The sequence below is a fragment of the Manis javanica genome, chromosome 12 (genome assembly GCF_040802235.1).
Source record: "Manis javanica isolate MJ-LG chromosome 12, MJ_LKY, whole genome shotgun sequence".
Lineage (NCBI taxonomy): Eukaryota > Metazoa > Chordata > Mammalia > Pholidota > Manidae > Manis > Manis javanica.
The window spans coordinates 33,158,472-33,178,689 of NC_133167.1; the positions used below are offsets into that span (position 1 = coordinate 33,158,472).

The 20,218-nt window shown below is 44.8% G+C and overlaps 1 protein-coding gene across 1 annotated transcript in view; it reads right to left on the reverse strand.

The window, feature by feature from the left end:
* LOC108391581 (aldehyde oxidase 2) overlaps positions 1 to 19,601 on the reverse strand; it is a 73,728-nt gene extending 54,127 nt beyond the window's left edge. The window contains exons 1-10 of the mRNA XM_017651224.3: positions 16,835 to 19,601; positions 14,973 to 15,030; positions 13,366 to 13,462; positions 12,266 to 12,374; positions 10,784 to 10,910; positions 8,906 to 8,967; positions 6,288 to 6,377; positions 3,392 to 3,472; positions 1,437 to 1,581; positions 737 to 829 (exon numbers count right to left, since the gene is read on the reverse strand). Of these exons, the coding sequence (XP_017506713.3) occupies positions 737 to 829; positions 1,437 to 1,581; positions 3,392 to 3,472; positions 6,288 to 6,377; positions 8,906 to 8,967; positions 10,784 to 10,910; positions 12,266 to 12,374; positions 13,366 to 13,462; positions 14,973 to 15,030; positions 16,835 to 16,888 (916 nt within the window). The 5' untranslated portion in view covers positions 16,889 to 19,601. The remainder of the gene's footprint in view (positions 1 to 736; positions 830 to 1,436; positions 1,582 to 3,391; positions 3,473 to 6,287; positions 6,378 to 8,905; positions 8,968 to 10,783; positions 10,911 to 12,265; positions 12,375 to 13,365; positions 13,463 to 14,972; positions 15,031 to 16,834) is intronic.
* Between the last annotated feature and the right edge of the window lie 617 nt (positions 19,602 to 20,218).

Below are 20,218 nucleotides of genomic sequence, written 5' to 3' on the forward strand. Positions count from 1 at the left end.
CAGCCAAACTAAGCCTAAATTAAGGAAGTCATTATTATCTCTGTATTCCAAATTCAAGTTCGGTCCATTAGGTTGTCAGTCACTGACGGAGCACTTACATGCATGTATAGCACTTAAATGCATGCACTTATGCATTAGGGGCTCTGGAAGATGAGGAAAGGAATAAAATGATATTTCTTTTGTCAAAGGGTTTGCTGTGCATCTTGAAGTCTTGCATGTTTCCTTCCTACTTTGTTGTGAGTTGCCACCTTGCCTGATACAGTATCTGCACAGAGTGGGCTGTTAAGGATGTTATAAGTGACTGGGGGTGCTTGTCTGGGCATTTGTTTGTTTCACTTGACCTCTTGCCACTGTCCTCATGAGACAAGTAGCATTTGAATACCAGACAACCTTTCTCTTACTTTCCCCTGCAATATCCCTGGATTCATCTCTTGCTGTCTTTCCCATCAAAGTGACACTGCAAATTTATTGTCTTTAGGTCATCATGGCATTTTAGAGGCAAGAATCCTGCAGGTGACTACAAGGTCTTGAATGACATCATCTGAATATCTCATATTCTTGCAAAGCTTTTGATAGTAAAGTTCAATGTGGGGATATAATATCACATCAGAAGAAGATAAAGAGTTGGAAATAGGCCAGACAAGACAAATATATGAGGGTGTTCTAAACTAGTTGGCAAGTAAGCTAGTGCAGGGATTGGTTCATTGATACTTTACTAAGAACACCAGGAACTCACCATCACTTGTTTCAGACACCATACTCAGCTCAGAAATCCTAGCAGGAGAGAGGAGAATTGGGTGAAAATGTCCTTGAGATTTCATTGCAGGTCCTGAAAAGTAAATTTGTATGTTAGAGAGAGTTAAAAAAGAGAAAAATGCCTTTTTTGGGGAGTGAGGGGCTTCAATTTGGGAGGGCAGCTCTTCGTCAAGTTCTCGTTCTTTCAGGGGCTGTGGGGGTAGCTGGGTATGTGTTGTTAATACCCATATGTACTTTATAAAATTCTATTATATCTATTCACTCTTTAACAAAAGTACAATTATAAAGGGCAAGATCAATTAAATGATAGAAAACCTCTGAAACTTTTCCCCCCACACCTTAAGGGGTCATGCTGCATGTTCCAGTGGTATATATGTACATTCAACTTTAGAAACCATTTTATTATAGTAATACAATAATATTACATTTGTATTAAACTTTTCAATATTATTATATATACAATTTATGTATAATAAATAAAATTATACAAATTATTATATATAGTATACAACCTAATAGAATACTATATTTTGTACTATAATAGTATATTATAATACTTTTATTATAAAGGATGAGGTTTTTATCCTTAAAATGTAGTTTTTGCAGGCTGAGAGCAGAGTAGGGGTCTGAAAGTCCAGCTCAGCCTTAATTGTGGCACAAGAACCATTGTCGTCACTCACCCAGGGAGGTGTTGCCGAAGATAAGAGGGGCTTCAGGATGTTTCGCTTTCAGCTCCAGGAGATCCTTGAGGGTCCCAGGGGAGATCCAGGTAACCCTCTCTCCATGAAAGGTCAGGGTTTGTTTTTCTGGGTTCTCTGCCATTCTCTAAGTGCAAATGACAAGTGTGGGTGCATGTGTGCACACCTCTCTTCCTGGGTTATGCCAGATCCCAGGTGGAGTTATGCTCTTACAGAGGGATTTCAGGAGTCCTGGGGTCTCTTGACCAAAGAAGATACTCACTACATCCATTGACTAATGTCTGAATTTCTATAATTAGATATTTACTTCTTTAGTTTAAGACTTGCTGATGCATAGCTCTTTGGAGACGAGTAACAATGTGAGCTGGCACCTGCCATTGACCTTCAGTATAGATCAGTTTAACATAATTAAGTGTCATGGCCTTAAATATCCTAATTATACTGATGCCCTGAAATATCTTCAGCCTGGACTATTCCCCTGGAATCCAAACGCATGCATCTGAATGAGTACTCCATAACTCTTCTTAGATGTGTAATAGGCATTTCAAATTTAACATGTCCCAAACTGAGCTCCTCATATCCCGTCCATTTCCAAGGCACCAAAAAGGACCCCCCGAAAGGAAAAACACCCTGCTTCTCCACCCCTTCTCAGTAAAAGGCCACGCCTCTTTCTAGCTGCTCGAAGCTCTGGAGTCAGCCTTGACTCCTGTCTCTTTCCCATACCCCACATCATATCCATCAGCAAATTTTGTTGGCTCTTCTTCCAAAATTTGTCCAGAATCCCCTTGCTCCTCACCACCTGCATGCTAGCAGCCTGGTCCGGCACCCCATCTCTCAGGATGGCTTCAGTGTCCTGACTGGGCTCGCTGCTCCTTCCCGTATCCCTTGCAGGTGATTCCCATCCCAGCAATAGAACGGCCCCAGATCCCCTCCTACCCTGAACAGAAGCATACGCCTCCCTAGTCACTTTTCATCTCACTGAGAGTAAAAGCCAAGCAGCCTAAGTCTGGCCTGGCCTGCACCTCCCAACACCGGTGCCCCCACACCGTCCCACAGCTTTGTGAGGGCCTGCGAGCCTGTGCTCCAGCCAGGCTGGCCCCTGCTCTGTCCCTTGGTCAGGCCAGGCGTTCTCCCAACCTCGGCGCCTCTGTGCTTGCTGTGCCTGGACTTTCCCCCCATGTACCTCTGCAGCCAGCTTCCTCACCTCTTTCAGGACTTCCTTCAAATGCTACTTCTTGGAGGAGTCTTCTCTGGCCAGGATATTTAAAATTGCAGCCTCTGGCGTCCTCCCCCTTCTCAGTTGTATTTTTTTCTCCTTAACACTTCTCACTGGCTAGCACACTGTATCTCTTATGTGCTATCTTGCTGATTGTCCCTCCCACCAGATTACCAACTCAAGGGCAGATCTTCCTTAGTTTGGTTCTCTGCTGTATATTCAGTACCTAGAAGAGCACCTGGCAAGTTGCTGAATGATGAGTATTTGTTGAGTGAATGAATGAACAAACACATCAGAACCCCTTTAGAAGCAGGTGTTTTAGAATGGGACCATTGGATGCTAGAGAGGAAAGATAGACATGTTAACAGAAGGAAGGGGTAGGAATGGGGTGGGGATTGGAGGTGCTCCTTGGGGTCAGTGCACTGGAGGGACTGGAAAGACCAAGTTAGAAGCTGAGCACAAAGTTGTATGGCATGGGACAGTCAATAGGGACACATTGCAGATGACAATATTGAAATAGTTTTTTAAAAAAAGCCTCAGTTGAAGCTTTGGGGAATGTGTCTGGGGCATCAGCTAGGGCTTCCTGAGCTAGGCAGGGACAAGCATCTTGATCTGATCAAACATTTCCACAATTTGAATGGAAGGAAGGGGTGGTGTTATAAAACGGAGTTTATAACTGGTGATGCTTAAACAAGCACATAAACCACACAACTCATCTTACCAAGAGTTCTGGGGGAAATATGAGGTCCTGAGTAGGGTCCAAGGGCTGGAACTCCTCTTTGGCAAATAACTCCATGCAAATCTTAAAAAGGGTAGAAGAAGATGGTCAGCTCAGCTCAACTGGAAAGAGCATTGTAACTCTACGTTCATTAGGCAAAGTGAACATAGTTATTGTAAGTCCGGAGGTACCGGAGGAAGGGACAGGTCTCACTGGAGGAACCCAACTCGAGCCAAGTAAGGAAAAGAACGGTGAATGTCACTCAAATGATTCAACGGAAGGTCCCTAGCCGCAGGTCCCACCTAGAGCAGGCATCGCAGTACTCTCTCCCCAGCAACCCAGCATGACCAATCATCGGTGATTACGACACCCACACGGCCAATTAGTTCTGTTCACAATATCCTCAGGGGTCTCCCAGCTCCCTTGATAAGCTCCTGCTGGGCGCGACTTCCCTGACCCGTGCAGGAGAAATTTTATTTGGCTCTTTTGTTGCCGCTGTTGCCGCTGCCCTGATCTGGTTTCGTTTACCTTGCAGTTATAACTCCCCTTGTACAGGGCAAATAGGTCAAACCAAATACTTTTAAATAAGGGTCTTGTAAGAGAAATACTGATTTTCCACTAATAAGATACTAAAGAAAAGAGTATTCTATGAAATACTCTGTTCAAAGAGTGAAATAGCAGAACAGTTTCTGAAAAACCATTATAGGTCAAATAAGTTTGGGAAGTCCTCTCCATTGTGCCCAACAACTATCTTCTCACCTGTCAAGGCAGGATTCAGAATGCTAAAAGTGAGAAGTCCTGCCTTTTAAGTAAAAATGACTCTAAACATATATGCTCGTACATAAACATACAAACACACCCCATTAACTTTAATAAGAGTGGTTGACATTTATGGAGTGTTTACATGTATTCATAATTTATTTAATCCTTAGGAAAATGGTATAAAGAAAATAAATTATTACCTCCATTTTACTGATTAGGAAACTAAAGCACCACGGAAAGTTACCCAACTTGTCATGTTGTCTGAATCAGTTCTGTTTCAGTTTTGGAAACACATTCTCAGAAAACTTTCCTGACCATGTAAGGCAAATTGGGAGGGAACTCTGGGGAGCGTGAAGGAAGGAAATAGATGCAGCAGTGGCATGATGGGCTCAGCTTTGTCTGTGGAATGCAGAAGAGCATGGGCAGAGACTGGGGGCAGATCTGGGTTTATTCTGAGCTCTGCTACACCTCAGCTCTCTGACCATTCTAACAGAAAGGTTCTTAACCTCTCTAAAAGTTAAATGAAAATAATGTGCATTTTGAAGGGTAATTGTGACAAGTAGGTGTAATGGCCTGACATCAGTCCAACACTCCTCTACTTTTTCTATGTCCTTTCCCAGGTTCCAGAAAGAAAACCTGCAATTGTTCCTTGTAAAGGTTCTTAGTAGGACCCTGGATTGAGGCATACAGACCAACATCTGAATGATTAGTTTTTATGTGGGGATTAGAAGTATAGGCAGGAACTTGGGGGCAGTAATGCGGTGTCTCTCTAAAACCTAGAAATAAGATGATGTCTGAAAATTAATATGTAAAACAAACAATGAATCAGAGCTCAGGAATTAAAGTTCCACTAAATAGATGTTAGGCCAAGACATGTTACTCAAAGGGAGATATCAGCACAGTTTCAAGAGAAGGACGAGTCCTGGGCCAGATAGCTGCCATGCAGCAGGTGGAAGAGAGGGGTCTTCTGTGATGTTACCCTTAAGATTATCCAGGTGCTCTGCATCCATGCATCCATGCTCACCAAGCCTCCTTCTCCTTATAATGAGGCTCAGTGATCATGAGATCCATTTATAATTGTATTTCTCTTTGTAAATGAGTATCAGGGCACATTCCAGTTTAAGTATCATGTTCTTTTGAGTTTGGTGAAAGTGAATCGGGTGGTCCCCAGAGGCCAGTCATTGCCCAGATTGAATTCCCAAGGCTGCAAAACCAAGAATCAGATCTTAGAATGTATTCACCACTCCAGGCTCACCGGTCCCCTGTGATGTGGTTGTGCGGGTGCTGCCCACCTTCCCTGGCAACAGTGAGGTGACAGTGGGAGGCCAAGAGTGGGAACGAGGCAGGTGTAAGGGATAGAGACAGAGATGGCAGGGGCGATGGGCTCAGTTTCATCTCAGGCCAGTTCTGTCCTCTCAGATTTCCTTGCGTGCAAGGAGCACTCTATTTTATCCTTATCCTAACTTCTCTATGTAATTCCTTTAAGAGCTTGGCATGGGTCTGTTCTGGAAACAAATGTCTCTCAGAGAGCAGAGTCAGAGCCTGGAATGTTGCAGGCTGGGACTCCCAGCTGTGGGGGCCGTGAACTTGCCGTGTGACTTTGGACGGGCTCCTTGGTGTTCCCGAGGTGGCCAGGCCCTCCCTCTGCAGAGTAGGAGATGCAGTGACGAGGAGAGCTCTGCCCGAGTAGCGCCTGGCACGGGAACCCACCCTGCCGAGGTCAGGACTCTTCGTAGCTGGGGTGGGGCTTGTTAGCTTATCTGAGCGTGTTCATGTTTTGTTGTTTCAGCCTCCCAGGGAGTGAAGTGGAAAATCAGAGCATGGCTTTGAATCACCACTCTACTCAGCTCCCAAATGAGAAATGCTTTGTTCATGCAGGCACTTTGCACATTTGTAAGTAAAGCAGAGAATGACCGTCAAAACTGTAAGCACAGATGGACAGTGACTGTAATGGTGTGTGTGTGGGGGACTTGGTGAGGGAGGGAGCCTAGTGAACACGGTGTTCTTCATGTGATTGTAGATTAATGATAACAACAACAACAACAACAAAAAAAAAATCCCTGCAAGCACAGTTTCCACAGGGGGCCAAGCAGTAAGCAATACTGCAACAGGGTGAGGGTGAAACTAAGGGACTCACGTCACTCTTCCCGCAGAGTAAGGAAGAATCATTTTCTTCCTGATCCAAGCAGCATTTTCCTGTTCCTTTCTGTTGACAGCCATTTGACTCCTAGAAGAGTGAGATGCCTTGATGAAAAACTTTTTGCTAGGAAATGGGTGAGTTTTGAAAGGTTTGGCAATTTAAATGGGACTCCATATTTTTTTAGCCACTTTTGGTGGTTTCTATTGGAACAGGGGTAATTATAAGATCTTTCTTCTTTGGCTTTATTTTTAAGATAAAATGATGTATACAGAATATATAAAATATACAATATGATATATAATGTGTGCAAAATATATAACATTTAGTATAAAACAATAATAAAGAATATTGAGAAGTATAAGAGATATTAGCTATCATTATCCTCATCCACTAATAATATTTTATATAGTATGTATTGTACTACAGTATTTATAGCACAATATGCTTTTTAGTTTGCCTTTCTGTTCACTTATTTACCCCTTGTTTTGTTCACATATTCATCTATTTCTTTATTTATATTGTGAATATTTTTCCATATCATTAAAATGTCTTTAAAATATAATTTTGCTAATTGCATAATAGTCCTCCTTCTGGCTATTCCATAATATATTTGTAAACTTTGCTGTTGATGTATACTTAGGTTTTCCCCTACATTTTATAACCATAGATAACATAACAGGCATTTCTATTCATTATATGTACAACTTTGTGTACATTTCTGAATTTTCTCTTAGGTGAATTCCAAGTGGTAGAATTAGTTGATAAGATGCTTTTTAGGGCAACAACAATTTGTCCATTCTCTAGCACATATAGGGATCCAATAACATTGGAAATTATCATTTATATAAAGACCTTTAAAAAGAAAAAGAAAGATGAAAAAAGTAAAAAAAAAAAAAAGAAAACATTTGGAACCAGATCTTCCAGATATCTGGGATCTGCAGGGGACTGACTGGGAAGGAATGGACAATCAATAAATTTTAAAGAAGTTTTCCATTTGCCAGTCCTTTCATTTCCTAGTTCCTCCAAATTTATCTCTTGCATCTTCTTTCTCAGATAGGTCCTCCTATGTGTCTCTCCTAAGTATCTAGCAAAATACTTTCTTTCAGGTACCCTAGTTCTCTGTCTCTACTCAGATGTCTCAGGCCACCACCTTCCTAATTATGTCCACGAAGCAAAACCAGCTGTGCCAAGTGAGCAGTGCTTCCTCCCTTACTCAGAGCTCTGACCATGATGGGCCATGAGTCAACGCCAACGGAAAAGGCCAGTGTCTCCTGGCCCAGTGCTGTGAGCCTCGGGTATTCCCTCTGGGGTCTGCTGGCTGCAGGGTGGTTCTCCCAGCCATATTTTTGTCTTATCCCAAGTCTGTGCCTAGCAAGGGGGATAATATCCACATTCCAGAGTGAGAGAGGTTTCCTTTAACTTCCTTTATTTGTATTTCACAAGTGCTTTTCCATTTACACTGGCAATTGATGGGTTTACAAGCTATTCATTTTATTTCTCAGCTCATCAACTTTTGCTCCCCTGTGTTGCAGTAGAAGTCTGGGACAAGTGTGCACTGGGGACTGGCCTGGCTCTGGGGAGTGGGACACACCTGCTGGTCCACTTCCAAGCCCACTTCTACTATTTGTGAGGCTGGGATAAGAGGACCAGTGGAGGCTCCCTGCTGCCCCTCTCTTCCCATCGGGGCTCTGTTCTGTACTGAGGGGCCTCAGACCCCCGTGTGAGCACCCTGACTGAATGTCCAAGCTGCGTCTACTTCCTCTAAAACAGCAAGTTGTTGGCTGTCCTTTGACCTAGCAGTACTCATGCTGGCTGTTATAAACTGCCCTGGGATGATGGGCTTGGGGAGGAGGCTTGTGTCAGGCCTGGGAATGGGGTCAAGACTATACCTGGAGTGGAGTGGGGTCTAGAAAATGATGAAGGCTCCAGATGAACAAGTCCGCTTGGCTCTGTGGCCTCCTGAGAACGGCTACAGGAGGACCAGTGAGGAGCCCTCCAAAGTGTGGGGTCCCCCTTGTTTGTGTCTAAGGGCAGTACTACCCACATCCTCTATAACAGTGGTAACTAAGAGCCAAGTAAGACTTCTACATGCTTTGTCCATGATTTCTCATTTGCTCTCAGTAGCCCAGTGACTAGCCCTTTTTGCATCCCCACTTTATGGAGAACTCTCCTTGGGCGATTGTACTTGGGGGAAATTTTGGATTCCACTTTGCCTATGTGGCTTCTTTATCTGTCCACACTTTCCCAGCTGGTCTGGATTCTCAGAACAACCTCCACCTCCCCGAAGCCAGCTCCATGCCTTTGCTCGTCTCCTTGGGTTTGCTGGAGCCGTCTCCCATCCTGTCCAGATACCTCCTTAACTATCACGGAAGATGTCTGGATGGCTGGATAGAGCACCTGACTTCCCCTGTGGTATGACAGGGAACCTCAAAGATGGTGTAACACTCACTCTGTCCTCAACAAACTGCTCAAACTCCGCCATCAGTTAGTGCTTACTCAGTCTCCTTATAATCTGTTTAGGTGGTCTAAGAAATTCAATTCCTGTGTTTCCGTCATTGACTAGCTGACATCATCATTTGTGCTCTGTAGAGTATCCCCACAGTCAACCTACTCACCACGCAGAAGGTCCTTCCACTTGCGAGGATTGGCCGGTACCCCGTGCAGCGGCAGAGATTACCTGATTAGGGGAATATGATTATCGGCAGGCTTTATTTTTATTGGTTTCTTTACAAAGTTAAAACAGACCCAGTTTTTTTGAGAGTGTTTAAATATTTGCCAGACAGTTCAATGTTTTTTTTTCTCTTCTGAGATTATCCTTCCCATCACCTCAGTTCTAGTTTAATTCTCCGTCCTAAAGAAGACAATAGTCTATCTGGTGAGCTCATTTACCTCCACCTGTTCATTTATCCATTAATTCAACATGTGTCTATTGACAACAACTGTATTTTAGACACTATGTCATATATGGGGGATCCTTAAACAAGAAAATGGAGGCTATTCCTAAGGCACTGAGTGAAACAGCATGCTATGGGCTTTGTTAGTAGTGCTCCTTAGTACTTTTAGATCAATGCATCAGAATTTCCTGGGGATATTTGTTTAAACTGCAGATCCCTAGCCCTTCTCCAATTCTCCTGAATCAGAATGTCTGGGGGCAGGCCCAGAAATCTGCATTTTATGGGATCTGTGGGTAACTCTATTGCATGATAAAGTTGGAGAATTTCAGGTTTTCAAGGATGAAGGCATGCGGGGTGATAGAGGAAGGTCAGTGCAAAAGAGAGTTCATCTGGGAAGGCTTCACAAAGAGGCTTGGATTTGAAGGGTAAACAAGTAAAGGGCTGGAGGGGAGTAGGGAGAGCTGGGGACAGGGTTTTGTGGTTCACAGCGCAGCACGAGCAGATGTGCAGAAGTGGAAACATGCAGAGGCATTGGGGGCTGAGAGGAGACTGGCCAGCAGGAGTCATGCAGCTGAGGAGGAAGCATGAGTTAGTGAGGCCATTTATTGGAGTTCTCTGAACACCTGGTGAAGGAGGGCAGGCTGGCCACACCTGAGGGGTGAGAAGCTGTTGCAGGACCTCACATAGTGGAATGATCGAAGGAAGGTTAGATTTTAGGTGTCTGGATCTGATTTTCTGTAATGGAGCAGAGCAAGTACAGGAAGTCCACCAGTACCTGGTGGATTAGGAGAAGGCATCTGTGCTCACCCTGCAGGTCTAAATTTAAGAATTTATGTATCACAGATGACTTGTTTAGGGATTTTTGATACCTAGAAATGATACTTATTGATCCTGCAAAAGGAATATGCTTATGAATTCCTCTTTAGTAACTTAAACCCAGTAAATATTTTAAAGGATTTTTGCAATGTGCAAAGGGCTCCCTGAAAGATATGTTGAGGCCCTGATCTCTAGAACCTGCGACTGTGACCTTGTTTGGAAACAGGGTCTCAGCATATGTACTAAAGTTAAACTGAGATCATACTGGGTTAGGGTGGGCCCTGCTCCAGTGATTGATGTCCTTATAAGAGGGAAATTTGGACACAGACACACAGGGGACAAGGGCATGAGAAGATGGAGGCCGATACTGGAGTGAAGAATCTATAAGCCAAGGAGTGCCAGGATGGCTGTCAGCCACCATAAGCTAGGAAGAGTCAAGGAAGAATCTCCTAGAGCCTTCAGTAGTATGACCCTGCTGATACCTTGATTTCAGACTTCTAGCCTCCAGAATTGTGAAAGAAGAAATTCCTGTTGTTTTAACCCACCCTTTTGGTGGCACTTGGTTTTGATAGCCCTAAGTAAGGTGGGCTGGGGTCTTCCTACAGCGTGTCCTGCACAAGCTGCTCTAGCAAGTTCTCTAGCATTCTCTGCTCCTGGGTGAACTGTAGCTCCATTAGAAACAACCCATGGGGCCCCTGAATAGAGCTGGGTGGTGAAACAACCCGAGGCATGCTTCCCATCTGGCCTCAGGCAGCTGGTGGGTTTCCTCTGCATCAGACCTACCCCCGAGGGCTTCCATGAGCTGCTCCTCTGAGGGCTGCAGGTGGTTTCTGAGCAGCGTGTACATGGACATCACCATCCCAGGAGTGCAGAACCCACATTGAGTGCCATGGGTCTTGGCGATCCTCTCCTGGAAGGACACACACGTGGTCACAGGCCCTGCCTTCCTTCTGTCACCATCTCTCACCAGAGTCCGCATCCCGCATCCCCATCACAGTGGAGCCCAGTCACTGAGCAGTGCACTCCTTCCCTTGTGCAGAGAAGGCCAATGTCCCCTTACCTGCACTGTTCCTGGAGAAGGGGACTCAGAGGCCACAGTCTATCATTACAATCACTTCTCAAGTTCAAATGCCCAGATCATTCTAACTGGGAATTATCAGACTGAGAAGAATTCTCCAGAAAGCAGTGATTATAAGAAAGTATGTGAAAGTCGCTAAAACACTTTTCTTGTATACACCATCACATCTTGACCAGCTTAGTTCTGACTATGGGGCCACTTCTTTTTGATTAGTTTGGAGACTATCTACTTCTGACCTCACTTTAAATCCTTTTGTGTTGGCTCAAAGGAGCTCTACTTTCAAAGGTCCAAAATTTGTTCTGTATCCTAGGTCCTTGCTATATAAAGTGTTGTCCCTGGACCAACGGGTTGGTTCCACCTGAGAGCCTGAAGGAAGTGTGGAACTTCAGGCTTCTGCTCCAAGCCTCCTGATTTAGAATCTGCATTCCAGCTGATTCTTAGCACATTAACATTCAGAAGCCCTGCTCTAGATTTTAGAATATAATCCTAGGGTTTATTGACCTTGCTGTCAACATCCTCTCTGATCTCTTTGGAGACTCTAGTAAACTCTGCTGCCTCCTGTGTCTTTGCTGACCTTTCCTAGAATTGATTCTCACATGGTTAAACTCAGAGACCCTCTGGCTGCTTCTGCCCAGAAGGACTCACAGCATTGGTGGATCTAGACTCTCTAAACCCCTCTGATAGTGACAGCAGTTGGTGTGTTTTCTGTTGATGCATGTCATAGTACTCTTAAAACCAGCCTCTGGGTTCCAGCTTCAAGTTAAGATTTGTAGAAATTATTGTCCTCCTGCTCTGGTAAGGTCAGCCTGGGTTCTAATTTTACTCCCAAGACTTCCACGCCATAGGGAATAATTATTTTATCGTGTTAGCCTCAGAAACATTTTATGAATAATATCCTTTGTATAATATTTATTCCAAACCATTGTCTAATAGGCATTAATCAATGTTTTGATAATTCTGCTTATATTCAAGTATAAAAAGTAAGAGAAAAGAAGATCATCTAATAAAATGTGGATGAATTTCCAGCTTTCTTTTAAATCACTTGACAGATGTTATCATCTTGACCCCAATGCCTCCAAAAGCTTCTCTTTGTCTGACCACAGCCTAGAAGCCCAGGCAGCACAGGTAGCACAGCATCGGTTTAAAAGGAAAAGTTAAGATGTGAGAAAATTAGGAGGTGCTCTTACCTGCACAGGGTGAATCCTGGTTTTGAGGCTTCCAACACCTTCCACGGTGGTGACGGCGGCTCCATACAGAGAGCAGATGGGTACCAGGCACGCGGTGACAGAGAAGTGTCTTTGTATGAGAAACACAAGGAAAATCAGGGGGAGTAACACAGTCCTGACTCTTGGCAAGCTTGGGAACAAAGAAGGGCAGGGAACCGCCCCCTGCTCCCCCAAAGCCTGCCATTCAGCCTGGGGGATGGGGAAATGGAAGGATGACAGGAAGGAAGAACTTAGAGTCTTCACTGCTAACTTTACTATCTGTAAAAATTAGGGAGGCTTAGGATGAATCTGGGCATTCTGAACTTCAGAGAAACTTCCCAAGCCCAGAACAGACCCGCCTGGGCCTGGACTCAATGGGAATGGACTCATGTCACCAGGGGTATAGTTGGACCTCAACTAGTATTCATTAAGTTATTGACCCTATAACATGGAAAAAATACACCTATGTTTTTTATGCAGATCTGCATATTTGAGAATTTTTTTCCTTGGTAATTTAAAACTCTTTGAATAAAGTCCCTCAACAGTGTTGGATGGTCTGTGTTCTGAGGCCATTTCTTGATTTCTTGGGTTGGTGGATTTGGAAGCAGCTCAGTACTGGAATCTGGCCCTTAATTAAAGGATAGGATCATGGTCCAGGTCCCTGCCGAGCATGGTTAATACAGCCCAACAATAGAAAGTGCACTAGCTTCAAGCTAGAAAACTGGTCTTGCATCCTGTTCTATGGCTTAATAGTTGTATGACCTTGAACAAGTCACTTCATCTATTTGAGCCTCAGTTTCCTCATTTATAAAATGAATGGTTGGCCTAAATTGGGATTTCTTAATGCATAAAAGGGCCTTGGGAGGTCTATGATCTCCCTGAAATTGAGTGCAAAATGTAATTTGTTTATGTATTTTCTGAGTAGAAGGCTCATAGTTTTTATCAGATTTTCAGAGCTGTCTAAGATCTAGAGAGGTTAGAATCACAAGACTGAAGGTCCTTAGATATCTCCAGCTGTAAGAATGCAAGCCTGGCCAAGAAGCGGGGCCTTCCTCTGGCCTCTGGGCTTCTGGGCAGGGTACCTTATCTTCTTGGATGCGGGATCATGCTTAGACACCATCACGGTGCAGGCCCCGCAGCCTCCTCTCCCGCAGGCATACTTGGCTCCTGTGAGGCGTACTGGAAGGGGGTGGTCAAGGAAAGAAGTGCCAAGGCAGAATGTTGCCTCCATTATAGCTGCCTCCCTAGGGTGTTGCTAGTGAGGAAGGTCTTTCCGGGGTGATGAGGTAAAGGTCTGAGAACTTATTTGCCTACCTCCAGTTAAAGGGTACTGCATAACTTATTAGCTGTGACACTGGATATATTAACAATTCCCTGTCTGTTTTCTTACTTGCAAAGAGGGAAAAATAGTGCCTACTTTATTTTCACAGGCTTATTATAAGCATCTCAGAAGATAATGGATGTAAAAACCCTTTGAAAATCCTATTTCATTATAGGAACTCGTCTGGGTTCCAATCAGATAGCTGGAAGAGAACAGCTTATTTTTTAACAGTTCAATGCACTGCTAGCTTGTCTAGTGATTTGTATTGCATTTAAAAACAAGTGAGTGAGTCTTCGGAGAAAAATCCCATATATATATGTATAAAATTACATTATCCCATCCAGATCCCAGCTGGAGTGTCCCTCGGTTCCTGCTTGGCCCAGGTCCAATTCCAAATCCATGTTCAGCCTCTGTCTCCTCTCTTTAATCATCCTTCTTCTGTAATCATGTGGTCTGTTTCCACATGGTTTATAGGATCAGATTTAATTAATTAGTCTGGCTAAGAAGACTCTGGAATCACCTTTTTTTTAAAAGCCATAGGGCTTGTTCATCTACATTAAATCATACATAACCGTAAATACTTATCAGAGAGGTTATACAAATGAATGGATGAGAGCCCGTACCCCATTCTAGCTAGAGGACTAGGGACGGTCTCTATCTAGCTCTACACTAGACTTGCCATACAGGAGTGACTATCTTCCCATTTTTCACAAGAAGCTGAAAAAACCTCTATTTTTTAAACTAGGAGATTCTCTAATTTTCAAATATGACAATGAATTAACAACCATGTGGGCTTTTAAACAAAACTTGTTCAGGGGTTGATTCCATCAATTTGTAATTTCTGTCACTTATTTATTGAATTTTTTGGTTTCTCTGAGAAAGCCATTAGATTAATCAATTAAAATATGTTTGCCATTATGAAGGTCCCAATTTCAGAATATAACACAGTGGGGGGAAATCTGTTGTAAGAAACAGATGAAGAAAAAGGCAATCTTCCCCATGAGCACATTCTTCCTGAATCTGGAGAATTTGGTTTCCCTCCAGGTCAGAGTACATGCAAACTAACCTCTGTTACATAACCACCCCCCTGGGGACCTGGAAGGCCCTTAAAGGAATAATTAGTGCTGAAATAAAGAGCTTAGCTTCTATTTCACTGTTATTAAATCAAGATATAAGAAACTGTAGGGAAACTTCATCCTCTATAAAGAGCCCAATTAACTTAATATCCTTAAATCATTGCCAAAAGCAAATAGCAAGGGCCAAAGGGCCCTCTCTTTGGGGAGGGAGAGGTTCGGTCAGCTCTCATAACCGCAGCTGGCCTGTTTTAAGGCAGGCACAGACCGGCCGAGACTTTGATCAAAAGGGTCCAGTTCTTTCGTAGGAAGGTCAGCAGGGTGACTTCTGGTTCCGCATTCCGCTCCGTCACCTGCGTGGGAAACAGAAGAGATTATCACGGGATTGAAATCTGTGACCCAGTGGGATGTCTGTTGTGGTTTGCTTGATTTAGGGCTTGGGGTGTGATATTAAGCCTGATTGACCTGCCCCTGCTTGTTTGTGATCTGAGGGCAAACATCTTCCACACACAGTCACACAGCAGGAGACTCACCAAGCAAGCGTGGCGGTGATGCTCCCCCATGTGGTTAGAGCTGGGAGCACCAGCCGTGGAGAGGCACCTCTGGCACTCGATCCTTCGTGTTTGCTCCCCTACCTGTTTGTGGAACCTTTAACCCTTTCAGTCTTTCAATCTTGAAATATTTCAAACTGGGGAGAGACTTGGATTTTTTTTTTTTTTTTTTTTTTGTGTGTGTGTGTGTCGGTGGCAGGAAGGGGAGGTGGGGGAAGTTGCCGCCATCCTGGAGGGGCCCCAGAGCATGCCAAGCCCGTCATGCCAGAGCGGCCAGGGGGGAGCCGTGTTATCTGGCTCAGGACCGAGCGTGGCCCTGGTAGAACACTAGAATTCTTCCCTCCCTCACATTGAAATGTAGGGAATTTAGCCTTCCAAAGCAGTGGAGAAATCTTTGGCGCTTCTTTCGCATTTGCTTATTTGGGGATATTTCCTTTCATTTTGTCGTGAGGTGTCCTGCAAATACCTCCAACCATTCTGTTGTCTCAGAACAAAGGAGGATACAGTGGGATATTCCTGTTAGGTCCTTCCTGTCTCCCCACAAGAAAAACATGAACTTCTATAGACTTCAAGGAATAAAAAAGTATAGGAAGGTGTTTCCAAGTTGAGATACTAAAATTCAGCTGCTTTCTGGATGTCTAGGGGGCTCCTGCCAATGAAAGCTCCACTCTGCCTGCCTTACTCCCATCCGGGTCCTTTAAAGACACTTACTGGGAATGTTGTTGGATAATATTTTCCAGCTGACTCTCACCCCCACCTGTATGGTGGGATCCCACCTGTGTGTGGGATCGGAGGGCTGAGGGGCCCTGGAGGAGAGCTGGTGAGACCCCGGAAAAGCTGTGGGCCCTGGGAGCTACAGCATAGTTCCCCTGAGGGGCAGCTGGAGACCCATGAGAGGGACGGGTGGCAGAGGGCCCGCAGGGTTAACTAGGGGCCTGCAGAGAGGCCTGGAGGGGTGGAGGGAGGACCCCAGGGAAAAGTCATGTAGGTTCTTCTTCTCATATAGGTTCCTTCCGCAACTTAGTTGCCACCTAGGGAAAAAGGGGGACTGAAAACTGATTACAATTACATTTCAACTAATTCTGTATAATGGAGACTCAACAGAGAAGTTGATAAGTAGAAAAATGAAGAAATCTCCATTTTTTATCCTCCTGAGTATGTGTGGATCAAGATATGTGACTAGGTATAGAGATCAGTGCTAACTGCTCTGTAAGCATTTAGGGGATTACTAATCAATGGAAGAAGCATCTGGCTTTTTTCTTTACAATGGCCTAGGACATGGATCCTGAAGATGGGTACTCCAGCTCAGGGAGGTGAAGTCACTTGCACAAAGTTACACTGTAAATGGCAGAGCCAGATTGGAACCAGGAGAGTCTCACACCAAGGCATGTGTGATTAACCCCACTGTTTCACTGTCCCACCCCCCAGATTCCCAGAGGCTGAGCCCTGGCTGAGTGGGGAACAGGCCAAATTAGTAGGGGTTCCTAGTCCCTGGCTCCCTGTCCCCGATTGCAGGGGGGTTCAGCCCAAATGGGCACATGGACTCCCCTCAAGGTAGTAGCTGCCGGCTGCATCCACAGCTACGGTGCTGTCACCCAGCACTTACCTTCCTCCCATTCACAAAGAAAACCAACGCGTCCGATGCCGATGGGCAAGGCATTGCTCCGGTGACTAAGTTTCACCTTACAGCTCTAGGTAGGGATGCTCTTTGGCACCAGCCACAGAAATAGGCAGACAGGATTTAGGTCCAGGCAACTGAAATCCCTTCCTGTGTAGAAGCAGGCAGCTTAAAGCCCCAGAGAGCAGGACAGGGGGTGGAGACGCCCTTGCTTCACGGCCTTTTATGTCTAGGGCACCTGTGTGGCCCGGCCTCTTACCTCATGCCTCACTCTGCCTCCCACCAATCCCGGCTTCAAAGCTTCCTCCATGCATAGCCCACTTCGAGGTTTCTCAGAAGTTGGGGGGCTTCAGTGTGAAAGCCATAAACAACTATCTATGCTTAAGTCCTCTGCACACTGCCTCAGTCCCAGGAATATGCCCTGGATGGATTTTTTTCTTCTCAGAGAAAACTGAAAGTGGGCTTTCTAAGACCTTCTGCTTTCCTTAAATTTTTTCTTATTCTAGCTGCAGAAATGTCTCTTCTTAGAAAGTCATATGCACAAGTCCAGGCTGTGCCCTGAAGTGGAGGTGTCTACCACTAACGTGCAGATGTCCATCCACCTAGCCCCTCTGCACCCTTCCTGCTTCCTACCCACCCACAGGATTATTCCTTTGAAAAACAGTGGTCTAGTCAAGGCAACCACTTGGCAGATGAATAAACTGGGGCCCAGAGAGGTGAGATCGTAGCTTAGGGTCATGAGGGAAGTAAGTGGCCTGGTGGGAACTAAAACTAAGCTTAAACACCCATAGATGTATAGATGGCTTAAAACACCCATAGGTGTATAGATCGATTCTTTAATAAAAAGGACAATATTGTTTTTGACCTTTCTGAACACCTTCAGTTACATATCTGTAGATAAAATCAAGCAGTTCTTATTCTTTCAGCTAAAATAATGCCCAGGATTTGGCCACATCTATGGATTAGGCAGGTAGCTGTTCAACAGGTCCAGTTTCAGGAGAAGAAGCAAGACTTCTTTGATCTCTAATTCCTTCTTGAGTGCGTGGAGTCTGGGCAAACCACTGCTGAGTCAACCCTTTGGCTTAATGTGAACTCCCCTGAGACAGAGATGGCAAGGGCCTGGCATCCCCCCGACTTGGCTAACTGAGGAAGACCCTCTTTCTCATGTGGTGCAGATGTGGCTTCAGAACCCTTCCCACCACAGAGCCAGTCCAGAAACACTCCTAGTCAAATGGACTGGGCAGTGTCCAGCTGTCTTTACAATGCCTAGGTTCTAGGCATACCCACCATACACCCATGACAACATGTGTTTACACACATGTGCATGTGTTTGGGTGTGTATGTGGGTGTTTCCCATGTGTTAGCAGTTGCTTAAGAAATCTACAACAGGGTCATGAGAGGAGAAGTTGGGGATCACGCTGTGAATTAAGTAGGACTTTCAGGTGAGCCTTTTTGATCATATCACTCCTGCTAGAAATATGTATCCTCAATAGCTCTCTGAGGCTTGGAACATCAGGCCCAAGCTCCTTGGCCCAGGGTGCACAGTCCTCCACAATTTGTCTGTTTCTGCCCTTAGACTCTGTTGCTTTTAAAAAAAACATCTCCTGCTCCAGCCAAACTCCTCTACTCAACACCACTCTAGGGCTTAGACTGGGCATCTCTCTATTTGAAGCATTCTGGCGGCCTCCCATCACACTTAGCAAAACCCTGTATGCTGTCCATGGGAGCCCCAAGGACTGGCTCCCCCACCCACCTCTCTTCAACCACTTTCTCTCTCGTTTGTAACCTCTGACACATCATCCTTCCCCTGCTTCTGAGTGTGCTAAATTCCTATCCTGAAGATTTGGCGCAGGTGACTCCTTCTGCCCTGACTTCTTTGAGACTTGGGCATGGCTGGTCCCTCTTGTTATTTGGGTCTGAGCTCTTCCCTGATCACCCGTGTGGGCTGTACCTCTATCACTCTCTTCTCCACCTCCAGCTCTTCTTCTCCACAGCACTCATTACCACCTGACAGGGACATTGGTTCACCTTCTCTACTAGAATGGAAGCTCCATGAGGGCAGGGACATTACTTCCAACTCACCCTGTGTCCCCAGGCCTAGAACTGTTACGTAGAAAATAGATATGAGTGGGTGGAGGGAGAATAAGGCCAGTAAAGTCCACTAAAGAGACTCAAAGAGTTAACTAGATAAAACTAGAGAGCCAGAAAGGACTCACAGAGTTAACGAGTTAATCAGTTGAAGTTCCAAAGGCCAGCAGTGACTTAGAATGTCCGGATATTCCCCAGGTAAGTGTTTGTGCACAGCCCATGTCTTCACTGCGTCAATTAGATGGGGCCATTGTAAGATTTACTTTAGCCTGCTAAAAGGCCCAGCTTATTCTTTAACCTAATGTATATGCTGTTTTTTTACCTCCTCCTCCAGCCTCTAATCAAGCAATTTTGTAACTAGGGGAGGAGACAAGTATCATAATTAATTTTCAAAAAAAACCCCAGATATAAACAGCATAGTAAGAACAGGAAAGATTCCATCTTCAACCTAAGATTCCATTTTAAAAACCAGGGAGGTAAGAAGTAAGATTCCTAAGGTATTCTTTAGTAAACAGACAATACCTCAACCTACCTTAAAGCAAGGCAAACAGTCTTAACTGATACATATCCCCAGAGGGAACTTAGTATCCCTGGGACGAACTGGATCAATAAATTTCTTGTGCTAATTTTGCAGAATTACCTGGAGGACTGGTAATAGAGAGAGGAGGCATCGTGTCTCTCACCAGAGATAAGCATCTTGAGACCACTCCACTAGTCTACATAAACCTTAGGTGCGCCTCTTCTCTGAGGTTGCCTACACTCACGTTTATTTGAGTGTGTCACTCTTTTTGTCCTACTTCAAATAAGTAGGGAGCGGCTGCGGAGAGCTCTGACCTGGGCTTGCAAGTGCCTGTCGCCTGGGTGACCTGGACAGTGCACCTGGACGATCATGTTCCTGAGTCACCTGCCTGAAAATCTCTTTTATTTGCCTTTGGGAAGTTCTCAGAACATAATCTCACTCCATCCAGTGCTCTGCAGCTCCCTGAGATCCTGGGGTGGTAGAGGCTAAGTTCCCATGCTGTGCAGATCCAAGCGGACACTGGACGCGGGGGGGATACTAGCTTCAGGAGTTGGCAAGGGATTATACCCTTAGGCAGAGCAGCAGTTCAACGAGCTTCCCTTTCCTCCATTTTTCCTTCTTCTCTGCTTTATTCAAATAAACCTGCTTTTATCTACCTTGACTCTAGCCTGCTCCTCTCTTGGAATACATTCAAATAAAACTTTTACTCTGCTTCAGTACAGTGTCTCTGGCCTCAGTTCTTTGTTGCGGCAGTGGGGACAAGA